This window comes from Neomonachus schauinslandi, chromosome X (assembly GCF_002201575.2).
Source record: "Neomonachus schauinslandi chromosome X, ASM220157v2, whole genome shotgun sequence".
NCBI classification, from domain to species: Eukaryota; Metazoa; Chordata; class Mammalia; order Carnivora; family Phocidae; genus Neomonachus; species Neomonachus schauinslandi.
In genome coordinates, this window is record NC_058419.1 from 12,878,522 (window position 1) to 12,892,780 (window position 14,259).

Below are 14,259 nucleotides of genomic sequence, written 5' to 3' on the forward strand. Positions count from 1 at the left end.
GAACAAGACCCATACACCATAGCTGTTATGAATAGAGAAGAGTCATTTACAGCTGGAATATTTATTTTTTTCTTTTGCACCTTATCTCATTTAAGCTGATTTCAAACAAGGTGTTTAATTCAACAAATAGAACGCAGCCCAGGTGCCGGGAATTGTGCAGAGCTTTGGGCATACAGTCTAATTAAGAGACACTCAGCTGCCATCCGAAGCCAGGAGGGGAGGAAGAGAATTCAGCAAGCAATTAAAATTAAATGTGATCACTGTTAGGGAAGTGCAAGGTGCCTGAGTCTGGAGGGGTTCTCTACTCGTTGAAGAGAAATAAGTGACAATCTTGGTCAACTGAAAGCCACTGCCCTTGGGTCATCTGCGTGGTGGCCCCCTGAGCAGTCAGCAGAGAGCCTGGTACCAATACCTTCATTTGACAGATGAGGAAACCACATCAGAAAAAGCTGACATGACTTTTCCAAGACAACATGAATGGTTTAGTATGGCCAAGATGAGATTCTGTTAATTCTCTGCCTATGTTAGGTTGCTTAATCTGTGTCAATTCAATATATTGTATGAATTAAGTAACTCTTACACATAAGGCTCTTCGAGAACATACAATGCATAACGCATGGTCTCTGCCTAATAAGAGAGATAAGACAAGTTAAAGATAATAATATTACTAGGTAGGATGTTCTAAGTGCTATTTGAGTAGGACCGATAAAAATGCCCTAGAAAAAATTTGGGAAAGGGATTATTTTCTGTAAGAAAGGGTAAATATTCTCTGGAACATTGTTTAACTTATTATTTTTGATAACTGTCCCACCAACTCCAACTTGAAACCATCCTAAAAAGTAAAAGGAGCATATGACATTCCAGGCCTTTTCTGAAATTTCAGAAATTCTAAAATAGTGCAGGCTAATCAGAGGTTTTATTATATAAAGATAATATTCTTGGACCATTGAAGGTGACAGCCTTGATTATTATAGTTTTACTTCTCTCCCTGTGTTGGACCAGCACCATTAAGTAACTGCCCCCTTCCATGTTTTTCTTATAGTTTGGACCCAGGTGTCCTCACCTGCAGAAATCTCTGAAGACCCCGAGGAATGGTCAAGCAACTATTTCTACACTTCTTACAATGACAATGAAGAAGAAGAAAGGCCCCTAATGGTTAGTGATGACATATTCAAATAAAGAAATAAAAACTCTCAGGGCAGTATTACTGATGCAGTAGGCAGGCATGTGGGGGCAATCTTCTGTCCGTGTCCTCGAGGTCATTTAGGTAGATGTCATCGCCAGAAGATTCGAAACCAGTCTTACCACGAACACTCAGTAGTAAGCACTTCTGTCTGCAAGAGCTCGTTTGAGCTATACGTGGTGCTCCTCCTGAAGTTGATGAGACAAATGGTCCATCATTCCAGTCTCTGTATATCGACCAGTTTTATCTTTAGCTGAACTTGACCACTGTGTTTTCAATCTAAGCATAGGACATAAAATCAGAGAACGAAGGAGAGTCAGCTATACTTTAAAAATCAGCTTAGATGCCAGATTGGCAAATCTAGGGAATAAACTTTACACGTATGAAACTACTTGAGAACATCTGGGGAGTATATTTTCTTTTTTTTTTTTTTTTAAAGATTTTATTTATTTATTTGACAGAGAGACACAGCGAGAGAGGGAACACAAGCAGGGGGAGTGGGAGAGGGAGAAGCAGGCTTCCCGCCGAGCAGGGAGCCCGATGTGGGGCTCGATCCCAGGACCCTGGGATCATGACCTGAGCCGAAGGCAGACGCTTAACGACTGAGCCACCCAGGCGCCCCTGGGGAGTATATTTTCGTGGGCTGCCAAAACACGTGTTAGTGATACCAAATCGGCCTAACAGAGCAAGGGAGCACCCCGTAAAACTAAAGGAGTTTGCTTTAGAGTAAAGGTAACTGATAGAAGAAATAGTGTGCAGTGTGGTTAGGATCCTAGTAGATTTTGGGGGGGTTAGGACCGTTTAGGGTATACCTGCAATTTTCTGAAGTCAGCAGCTCGGAGGGTGGGATGCTCCTTGGTGCCCGTCAGAGGAACACATTCAGTTTGGCAGCTCTAATGTTGGTGTAATGGAGTCGCAAAGCTGCGTAGCATCGACTCTGGAATGCTTTCTTTAAAAAAGTAACAGAATACTCTTTCTCTTAATAATACAGTGAGCATAATACGTACGTGTAGGGTGGTTTCCCTCATGAATTCTGTCTGAAGATGGGAGAGGCACTTGTTCAGATGCAAGCCGAAAATCAGAGGAAACCAGTTTGGGTTTAAATGTTTTCTGCCAGGTCTTGAGTCAGCATGTTCCCAGCTCGGGTGTCAGAAAATAAAGCAAATATGCAGAGTTGATGACTATTTTAATCCTCGAGGATGGGAATGTAGAAAACCCCATAAGCTCTCTCTTCTTGCCGTCACTCCCTGACTTGTGCTACTAAAGAAAACATACAAAAGAGCAATACAGTGCATTCTAGATCCTACCACCTGTACCACGCCCCTCCCCCCAAATATCGCCAAAGCCAAAAAGCAAAACAGGTTGGAATGAGATGTTGTCTTAGCCTCACTTTATCAAGTCAAAAACTAAGAAAGAATGGGTGCTGCCTTCCTTGGAGAGGCCGGTGTCAGAGATGGCTCCTAATTCGATGAAGCTACTCTAGGAAATGGCAGGTAGCTCTTCCCTATCTGCTCCTCAGCCCATTTGATAAAAGTACTTCTCAAAAGACATTTAAGCCCAAGTGATGTGGATATTGTTTTCAGGTTAACTCCTTTGCATGTGCACAGAATCAACGCCACATAATTCTTTCATTTAAAAGATTTTTAGCCACGGTACTCCTTTTAAATTCACGTATTCAATGTGTAAGATATTGTGCTAGAAAAATCCTCATCTCAGAATACTTTTGGACTTGGGGCACCTGGCTGGCTCAGTCGGGGGAGCGTGCGACTCTTGATCTCAGGGTTGTGAGTTCAAGCCCCATGTTGGGTGTAGAGATGACTTAAAAATAAAATCTCTTAAAAAAGAATATTTTTGGACTTGAAAGTTATTTCTTCTCTATCTACTTTGTAACAAAGTGCAATCAGTGTGCCTTGGGTAATTTAGCTTATTAATAAATCAAGTTCGCATTATAGCTGCCAAAAGATTAAGGCCAAGTAAAGCACAACAGTATGGTTTAATATGCTTTTATTGGACCCAGAGTTTTCATGCTTATTATTTTTACCTGTGCAAAATGATACAAATCCCAGAAATCCTTTTGAGGGCATTAGTGGGTCTTTGTTCAGGGCCACTGCCTTTAATATGTGCCTAGATAAATTTTCCATGAGCATAGTTTACAAATAACAGTATTTAAAAATTATTTTCATGCTGGGCTTTTTCTGAGTTTATGCTTATAATTCATATAAGTTAAATTAGTCATGCTCTGTTACTTTTTGTGTAATTCTCTTTTTGCGAATAAAAATGAATTCTTCAGGTTAAATAAACATATGTTCTGCTCCGTGTTTCTTCATTCCTGCCTAAGCTGCTGTACCACCCCTATTACCACTGAAGTAAAGAGTGCATTCTTTATGTCACAGAGCATGCAGTTAATGCAAGTTCTTTTACAAGCAAATTTGTAATGTAATTTTTCAAAACAACCTTCCAGTCTCCAGGCAAATACAAAGCCCTAGCAGATTATAGGAAGAGGGACCCAGAAGACCTCCTGATTAGAAATGGAGATGTCATTCAGTTTCTCCATGAAGATGCTGAAGGTCAATGGTAGGTGTGTTCTCAGTGCTTACGATGACCTCTGCCAGGGGCATACGGATATCTAATCCGATGTTCTGCTTTACTTGTATCTTTGTTATACAGTCGCAAGAAGCAGAAATACCACATTTCTTATCAGTGTTTCATTTTCATTGCTTCAGCTATGCCTATATAGCTCACTGAAAGGAATGTTAACCTTTGGTGAGTGAAAAATGCTTTGAAAGAATGAAATGCTGTGAGTCTGCATGCTCTTTTGTGGTTTACCTTTGGCTCAGACATTTCAGCTGATAGATCTGGCTTTGTAATGGCTACAGATCATACTACATTTGGTCATTTAAGTCATTCATTAATTCATCACATTTTTAATGAATGCTCACTATTTCCAGGAACCATGCTTTGCTACTCTACAACATAGCCACCCTTCTCTTTATCAATTCAAATATTGACTTTTTAGTCTTGCCGTTGTATTCTGATGCATTTTTCATATGGCACCAATTGCAAAGATGGTTCTGCCAAATATACTGTGTAATTATAATGAACCCAGAGCAGGAAGGAAATATTGTTTGGAAGAGGACTGAATGAAGCTTCCATAAATCTTTTGGAATGTTTATGTGAAATAGTTCTGTCTCCATTGTGTCAATAATTTTAACTGAAATGCTACATTGACTGTGTACTTTGACCCTAAAGGTGGAAGAATACACACAAGGGTGAAAAGTAATGACGGATCATTAAAGTAATAACCATTTTTGCTAGTAACCTAAGTCCTTTGTAGGTTACTCAAAGGACTCAAGCACAATGTCATGAAAGTTGTTGAATACATGCAATAGCTTTGTGAAAATTTGAACTGTAATGCGATGTATTTGTTTTTTACTACTGTATGTTACCATTGTTGGCTACTAATTCATTTATTATTTAGGTTGGTGAAAAATCTAAACAGAAGAAAAGAAGGTCTGATTCCAGGAAACACTGCGCAGATTTTAATCGGTGACTATAGGTTTCGGAATGCCAAAGTTACAGGTATAATATGAACAGACTGTATACTATTTGTTTGAAGGCTAAAATTTTTAAAGCTCCACCAAGGATGCAGTTGACATAGGGTAAGAACCTCTCTGCACTTAGAAACAGAGCTGCAAACCTGTTATGTTTGCTAGGATTTAATATTTTCCTTTAACGGTTTTAAATTAATGAAGAAAGATTTTTAAAACATGTTAAATTTTTCCCTGCAAGGTTGATAGGTATGGAAGAGAGTTTCAGATACTGTGGTGTCTTGTAAGAGATCCTTCAGAACTAAATACTGATGATATGCTTTTAAGGTACCAGCCTTAATGTCTAAGAATGTTTTACCAGTGTGTTTTCACCTAGTTCTAAGAGCACATTATTTCCTTATGGTAGCTTTCAGCTACGCGCACACACACACAGCCGTGTCTATGTCCAAGGCTTAATGTCTGAAGGTAGTATGAAGCAATGAGTGCTAATCTGATATTTCTTTCTATTAACCACTTTTTTTTTTTTAAAGATCTTATTTATTTATTTCACAGAGAGAGATAGCGAGGGCAGGAACACAAGCAGGGGGAGTGGGAGAGGGAGAAGCAGGCTTCCCACTGAGCAGGGAGCCCGATGTGGGGCTCGATCCCATGATGCTGGGATCATGACCTGAGCCGAAGGCAGACGCTTAATGACTGAGCCACCCAGGCACCCCAACCAAACCCTTAATACATAAAATTTCTGGATTTTGAAATAAGCCCCAGTATTCTTGTACATTTTCCCCCTAAGTAGTACTGAGCTATCTATAAAGAGGTATCACAAAAAAAGAAAACAGACTTTTTTGTGAACGAGATTATTATCATACGCACATATTTCCTTTGAATTCCTAGTTTTGGACTTGTATTAGAAGTCTGGGTAATGGTACACTGGGTTGAAATGAATCTAATATACCGGGAGTAACTTTTTTGGTTCTGAATATCATTTATGACATGAAACAAAATCTACAAGTGACAGGGCTAAATATAAATATCTGGACACATGGGAGCCCACAAAGAGGGTCACTTCTTATTTGTTTTTTTTTTTTTTTTAGGTAGTCTAAATCTGGATCACCTTTCAAAGTTTTTCTGTACCAGTTGTTGAATTATTATTATTATTTTTTAAGTAAGCTCCATGCCCAACATGGAGCCCAATGTGGGGCTTGAACTCATGACCGTGAGATCAAGACCTGAGCTGAGCTAAGAGTTGGACACTTTACCGACTGAGCCACCCAGGAGCCCCAGGTGTTGAATTATTTAGATATTTATTGAATTGCTGAATTATTTAGATAATTAGTAATCAGAAGAGTCTGACATATCTGAACTAATTGACATTTACTTAAAACATACAGCCAACAACTGCAGAATACACCATTACTTTTAAGTATGCATGGAACATTCACCAAGATAGATCATATGCTGGGTCATTAAAATAAGTCTCAGTACATTTCAAAAGAGTGCAATCATATAAAATCTTAAAAAGCATTATAGCAGAAACTGATATTTGGGGGCACCTGGCTGGCTCAGTCGGTAGAGCATGTGCCTCTTGATCTCAGGGTCGTGAGTTCAAGCCCCACGTTGGGTGCAGAGCCTACTTAAAAAAAAGAAAGGAATTGATATCTGTAGCTATCTGGATATTAAATGACATACCTCCAAAGAACACATGGGACCAAAAAGAAAGCATAAGAGAAATTCAAATTATTTCAAATTGGATGTTTAAATACTTGCATCACACACTTAAAAATCAGTGTGATTCACCATATTAACATAACATAAGGGGAAATTATGTCATCATTTCAATAGATACACAAAAACGCTTGACAAAACGCCATACTCCTTCATGGTAAAAACTCTCACCAGATGAGGAATAAAGGGAATTTCCTCAATCTGATGATGTACACTCATGAAAAACCACAACTAACGTCATACTTAATGGTGAAGTATTGGAAGCTGTTGCCCTGAGATTGGGAACAAGCCAGGGATACTCACTCTCCCCATTTCCATTATAGCCAGTGCCAATACCTCAGATAAAGAGAGAAAACAAAATGAAAAGAAGAGGCAGCACTGTCATGCTGAGCAGACCATATATATGTACAAAACCATAAGGAATCTCTACACAAAAGACCCTACTAGAAGTAATAAGTAAATTCTATAAGGCCATAGTATACATAATCATTATACAAAATAAATTGTAATTCTATATTCTGGCCACAAAGAACTGAAAAAAAAATTGTAATTTCAAAAAATAATACGATTTACATTAGTAATATAAACTGTAAAATAAATAGGAATAAATCTGCCAGTAGATATCTCCCATCCAAGTACTAACCAGGCCCGACCCTGCTTAGCTTCCGAGATCAGACGAGATCGGGTGCGTTTGGGGTGGTATGGCCGTAGACTGCCAATAGATATCTAAGGCTTCTATACTGACAACCACAAATCACTGCTGAGATACATTTAACAGGACCTAATAAAGGGAGAGAGAAACCATGTTTAAGTATTGGAAGTCTCAGTGTTGTTAAGAAATCCATTGTCCCCAAATCAATCTCTAGAGTCCATGCAGTCAAAATCTGAGCAGCCCCTTCTGGAAAAAAAAAAAAAAAAATACAGGTTTATTCTAAAATGTATACAGAGAGGCAAAAAATCCAGAACAGAAGAATCCCCCAAATCTGGAGTATTTACATACCCGATTTCAAGACTAACTATAAGGCTACAGTAATGAATGCAGTGTGGTATGGGAGTTAGTATAGAAAAATAGAGATTCCTAAAATAGATCCACATATACATAATCGATGAATGTTCAATCAAGGTACCAAGTCAGCTGGATAGGGAGAGGAAGGCTGTTTTAACAAATGGTGCTCCAGCAGTTGGGTATCCATATGGTAAAAGAAATGAACCTTCATCCCTACATCTTACTCCATAAATGAAAAGCAATTTGAGTTGGATCTTAGACCTAAACATAAAACCTAGAGTCAAAGTTTCTAAAAGCACAGGACAATATCTTCACGACTTTGAGCAGTTAACAATTTCTTTCTTGTATTATACAAGGCAGAAAAAGCACTCACTGTAAAGAGAGAGTATTGGGCAAATAGAAAGAAATGTTCCACATGCTGAATTGAGCACTTTACTACTTTAAAAATTTATATCTGTTAGGGGGCGCCTGGGTGGCTCGGTCAGTTAAACATCACACTCTTGATTTCAGCTCAAGTCATGATCTCAGGGTTGTGAGATTGAGCCCTGCGTCGGACTCCACCATGGGCCTGGAGCCTGCTTCAGATTCTCTCTCTCTCTCTCTCCCTTCCCCCCTCCCCTCTCCTTCTCTAAAAAAAAAAAAATTATATCTGTTAGAATAAGATAAAATCTAAGCTAGTAACACTATGAATGCTTTCAGAAGCCAAATAGTTGTAATGAATCACATTTTCCCCCAAATTTCACCGATTCCATTTTCTACATTGAAAAGCTAAGTTTGAAAGTAAACATGGCCAGCTTTCTGATAACTGCTTTATGCTTAGTTAAATCATTAATGAGAGAGAGAACTACGTGAGTCACTTGAAGTATGTGTTCAAGAAGCTGTTTAAATTAACATATATAAATTGTTTTTTTATGAACCAGTTAAAAAATCAATAAAGCCATGCGTGTACCAGAAAATCATGGCCTTTCTTGTGCTCAGGTCTCCAAGATTCAAAACTGAAAACACCAAGTGTATTCATCTAACGTCCATATAATATAGGAACTCGGTAGGTTTTCCCTAACTTGTATCATCATTTTAAATGTAGAGCCAGACGTCCTCCTACTTAATTCAGGACAAAGTTAATTATGTTACATTTTAGCTAACTGTAATGTGGGACATGTAAAATTATATATTTGATTAGTTTTAATTTGAAGCGATTCCATTACTGTAACTGATCACAGTAGATTGTGTATCACTACCCTTTGAAAAGCGCGTGGCAAAACGACAACTTAAATCTGCTTTGGGCCTCTGTTTCAGGCAGTAAAGAGCTTATATGTTAACATATATCCACGTTAGCTGGCAAAAAAATCCCACATTCTTCTTCTGTAGTCATTTTTATTTTCTCCCATCAGTACTGTTTTTCAATGCTACTAGATCAAGGGACTAAGTCCCCTTGGTCCCTGTTCTCTAGAAAGTTGTGACTTAAGACCTTTTAAAAAATATATAGTCCTTTCAAATAACATGCACCTACGACTTAGGTCAATTGACAAATTCATACTTACCGGTAGATTTTTGTTGAATGCTATAATATCAAGTGGTCTTGATCGAGATCTAGCCTATTACAGTGCATCGGGCAAAAGAGTATATTGTGGCCTACAAAAATAGAATGTGTGCCAGTTCGTGGATTAGGAAACTACAGTTGACCACCTCTGCAACTGTCAGTAGACTGTCTTCTTTGAGATCTGGCAAATACAGTGATACTTATGTGCTTACCATGTCTCCCGTTCTCTATACGCACACAGCATAATTCATAGAATATTTATGAAATCCAGTTATAGGAGTTATGAATTCTGTTGATTTTGCTTCCAGTGAAGCTATGCCACTCATAAACTAGATGCCTGTAAGAAGTAATTTTGTAACAGAATGACGACTTTCATAGTCGTCATAGTTTCATAGTCAGACAACCAAAAGACATCACCTTTGAATCCAGGACGAACCTTTCAAATCCTGCCATTTAGTGTTCGAAGCCTCTAGCACGGACAGTTTGGGCCTTAAAAGTCACTTGAGTATTAACGTCATTCTTCGTTACTTTGTAGATGCTGCTCTGAGTAACACAAGGAAACTCAGTTCCCCTTGAGTTAAAGGAGAATGAATAGACTTTTAAAAATAAGATTTCCTTTGGAGGTGTGAACTAGATTATATTTCTTAAGTGTTACAGGCAAACAGCACAAGAGTCAGGATGATCTGTGCTGCCCATGACATTCACAGAATTTCCTCAGGCCTGAGGAGGACTTCGTCATTCAGTTTGTCTCATTCTTGCAAGAACCGTCTTCACACCTTCCGTTCCCCTCAGGTGTAAAGTGCACTGTTGCTTCGTCTCCCAGTGGGGTTTTTCATGGCATGCATTCAGATTCCGTCACAAAACTAGAAATCAGTGATTTTGAACATGTGCAGGTAAAAAGCTTTACCTGTAATTTTTTGCATAACTTTTCACTAGCAAAACAAAACAAAAATCCAAAGAGAAAAGAGAGATCATCAGAGATCTTAAACCCCTTTGTTGGTTGATAGTTTATTTTATTCTTTGCTTCTGTTACCTAGGGGACTATAATGTACCAAAGGGATGTATGTTCTGAAGGACCTCTTTTGCACTTTGACTGGTATTTAGGGTTGTCAGAGCTGTCTTACGGTTCTGGAAAGATCCAAAGCCAAAAACTCCTGTAGTTAGGATGTGTTGAAGTTTACATTTTATGCATTGAAATTTAGATACACCTATCACAGCTTTAAGTTAAATATTCATATTTGCACAAGAGGTGTTCCTGTAACAAAGTTCTACGTTCCGGTGTCTTGAGTTGCTTTTGAATTTTGTAGAAAAATCTATTCTGGTAAAGGTGTTCTTAAGTTATATTGTGTTTTTTCCTAGGGTTTTTCTTTGATGATACATGTGTAGAGGTCTTTCTTTTAAACATGTAAAAAGTATGATCACTTGTTTTAAAGCCCAGGACCCGTTGTTGCATGCAGTGTTGAATTTATGCTTGGAGTATTTTATATTCTGGACCAGTGAAGACAATGGTTTGAAATTGCTGCCTTTTGAATCACAGATTGTGAGTTTTACTGTCAAGTTGGCTTATTAGGCGCATGTTTTTTGATTATTGGTTTTACAATAAACAACAACTATATTATACGTAAATTTGTCTTTTAAATAGGTTTGTGTGTCATGTCGAGATCGTAGTTTATGACAGTGGTATCATTTGATGTAGCAGTTTGTATGACAAACCAATTGTATTTTATTCAAAGGCACCTGCAAATTATAACTCTTCTAATGTCCAATTTGCTGAACTTATGATGGGTGATTTATAACTCACTCATGAAAATGCCCGTATATTTTATTGTTCACTTAATGCTTCTACGACAATAACAACAACAAAATGAGATTAAAGTACATTTCTTTTGCGTACTGATCCTGTAGTTAGAAGACAGAATTCAGAGATAAAATGTTTGATTGATGATGCCCCTCTGCACAAAACGTTTTAATTTTATGGTATTAAACTAGGGTTTTTAATCCTTTAAGACAATACTGAGTTCTATAGATTCAAACATACAGTTATAGTCTTTTAATGTCTTAATCACTGTACAATGAATGCTACATTTGTATATGTATTTGTATATGGAACCGTACTGTATTAATTTTATTGGGCTATAAATGTGTTACTATAAAACATAGCAGCAATTTCCCTTTATGTCTTCAAAATTTAATTACATTGTAAATGTACTTACAATGTAAGTGTACTTGTGTTAATTCCACATTAAAAATATTCAACCTTAAATTTATTCATGTATTTTTTTCAGTTTAGTATCAATTATACATTGAAATCTCCTTTCCTCTCATTTATTAGTGACAACCTAAAGGCACCATAAGTATTTTGAGTTAAATGTTTACCTTCAGGTTCTTCATAACGCCGTCATAAATAAAACAATGAAAATGAGCTCAATGATAGCTAGATACAATGGAACAGAGAAGAGAAACCAGAAACAGAGTCTTACATATATGGAATTTGCTGGGTTATTGGATGTAACGTTGCGTGTGGGGACATGAGACTGTTTAATAAATGATGCTAGGAAAACTGGAAAAAAAATAGATGTTTACCTTCAGCCTTGCTTCATGATTCTCTGAGAGAGAGACAAAGACAGGGAGATCTGACTAGAACTAGGGTAAAATGTTTTGCTCAAAAAGTTTCTTCACCCAAATTTGTAGGATAGCAGCAAATGAGGTTTCAGGGGTTAGATAGCCACATTTATGAGTGGCTATTTCTACACGCTGAGAAACAATCTGCTTCCATTTAACGCAGCCCAAGGAAACCTGGAAGACACCTCAATATCTGCGGTTGTATTCTGAACCATTGCTTGCTTTTGCAAGGGGCTCGTAGTTGGGTGCACAGCCCATTAGGGACCTAGAACTTCAGGCTTAATATAGAGAAGGAATACAAATCTATCCAGTTGGTTTGACTCAGTCTTCCATTTTAAAAAAAAAAACAATGTTTCAGATGCCTCAATGAGCATCCCATTGCAGAATCAAGTATTTCTTTTGCCTTTAAATTTATTTTGAGTCCTCTTGAGGAAGTGTCGTCAGTGAACTAGTTAATCAGTTAATCCATCTCCCAAGAGCTCCTTGAAGATTAAAATGTGTATTCCAGTTTTTATTCCTCTGTTGGCCGAAGAGTAAATGTTATTGTTGACATTTCCAAAATTGTGTACTACGAATATCATACTATAGAGTATGGGGTTGTTAAGAAAGCCACCCTGACATCTGGGCTACAGTATTCTCTTAAGAAGAGAGAACTGCTCTGAGTGTATTTTTGTAAGTGTAAGGGAGTGTAAGAAATGCTTCACTTGAAGAGAAATTAGTGATTTTATTTGGGACTTAGTCAGAAATCAATCCAGTTTCACTCAATAGACTTTCTCTGAGAAAAATGCTTATTATTAATAGGTATTAGAGCACAGAAACCCGCTCCCCATGGGGGCAGCAGACTTGAGAGTACTTAACAAATCACGTCACAAGCAAGTAATTGTGAAAGCAAGTTATTTCTATTACATTTTAGTACATTTCCGTACATTGATTTGGAGTGGTCAGTTTGCAATTGGTTTCATGGGGCCTGCCCAAGGACAGCGAAATACTTAGGAACAAACCAGCGTTAAAGAGAAAACCTAAACCCTTTATACTGGTCAAAAGAAAATCATAGAAGTGACAGCAGGCTTTTCTTTTTAGTTCAAAATGTATCTCATATATTAAAGCTCATGATGTATTCAAGCCTTAAGTTCTTTGCATTTAGAGAGGGCCTACCTGGTATTTGTTGATCATCTCATTTTTACATGTGCGAATTAGCACATTACATCCTGAGGAGAGAGTTTCAGCATATGTCCCCCAAAAAGGACTACTAACGTGTATTGAGAACAGACACTGAAGTTGAACTTCATGAAGATGTATTCCTTCAGCTAAATGAAACTTTCCTTAAAGCCAACCAAAATAAAATAGAAACCATTTCAAAGATACATTTCATCTACATATTTGTGAGATAGACTAACTCGATCACTACCAAAATAAGCAAACAAGTACAACCAGGCTGGAGAAGAAAGTAAGGTACCACAATGGAGCTGAAGAGAAAGTCAAAGATTTGAAACTTGAAAAGAACATGATGTGCCTAGGATTACTTCAGTTAAGTTTTAAACTCAGTGTGATAGTGACACACTCTTTTACATGACAATCTACGAGAAATCAACTGAGAACCAATAAAATGTTATTAACTAAGTGAACTGTAACTCTTCAACCACAGTGGACATTTTGGAATCTGTCATTAGAAGCTAAAATGATCTCTTTACTGAACATGGGGAGCATACAGGGCTATACCTACCTGTGCATTTACAACTAGTTTCAAAATACCCGAATTCAGTGCAAAACAGCTATTTTACATGCAAATAGTAGTAACTTAAAAACCTGCCGGTATTTCTAAAAATACCAAGTGTTGGGGAGGATATGAAGCAAGAAGAATTCTTACACATTGTTACTGGGAGCATAAATTGGTACAACCCTTTGGCGAACAATTTTTTTAATACTAAGTGAAGTTGAAATGAATACCACATACCTTAGCAGTCCCATTGCTGAGTATCTGCCCCAGAGAAACACACACATGCTCGAGGAGATGTGTGGCAGAATGTTCATAGCAGCATTTTGAAGAATTTGGAGACAAGAGGAATGACCATGAACAGAAGAATGGACTATTAACAGAATATCCTACAACAAAGTACTGTGTAGAAGTTAAAATGAAAGATCTAGGGAAAAAAAAGATCTAGAGCTATGCTATCAACGTCAATGACTCTCACAGGAAACTGCAGGATAGTTATAGCATTCATATAAAGTTTTAAAATATGCAAAATGTGGGGGTGCCTGGGTGGCTCAGTTAGGTGTCTGCCTTCAGCTCAGGTCATGATCCCAGGGTCCTGGGATGGAGCCCTGCATCGGGCTCCCTGCTCAGCAGGGAGCCTGCTTCTCCCTCTGTTTCTGCCCCCTGCTCATGCTCTCTCTCGTTCTCTCTTGATCTCAAATAAATAAAATCTTTAAAAATATGTATAATGTGTACTTTTAAAGCATAATTTAAAGTAAAAGTATGTGCTAGGGCGCCTGGGTGGCTCAGATGGTTAAGCGTCTGCCTTCGGCTCAGGTCATGATCCCAGAGTCCTGGGATCGAGTCCCGCATCGGGCTCCCTGCTTCTTGGGAGCCTGCTTCTCCCTCTGCCTCTCTCTCTCTCTGTCTGTCTCTCATGAATAAATA

General features: G+C 38.0%; 1 protein-coding gene across 1 annotated transcript in view; it reads left to right on the forward strand.

Annotated features, from left to right (window-relative positions):
- Window positions 1-2,666, forward strand: part of MCF2 (MCF.2 cell line derived transforming sequence) — a 66,205-nt gene extending 63,539 nt beyond the window's left edge. Inside the window, exons 27-28 of the mRNA XM_021684959.1 lie at window positions 1,043-1,155; window positions 2,622-2,666. Coding sequence (XP_021540634.1) covers window positions 1,043-1,155; window positions 2,622-2,666 — 158 coding nt within the window. The remainder of the gene's footprint in view (window positions 1-1,042; window positions 1,156-2,621) is intronic.
- The last annotated feature ends 11,593 nt before the right edge of the window (window positions 2,667-14,259 follow it).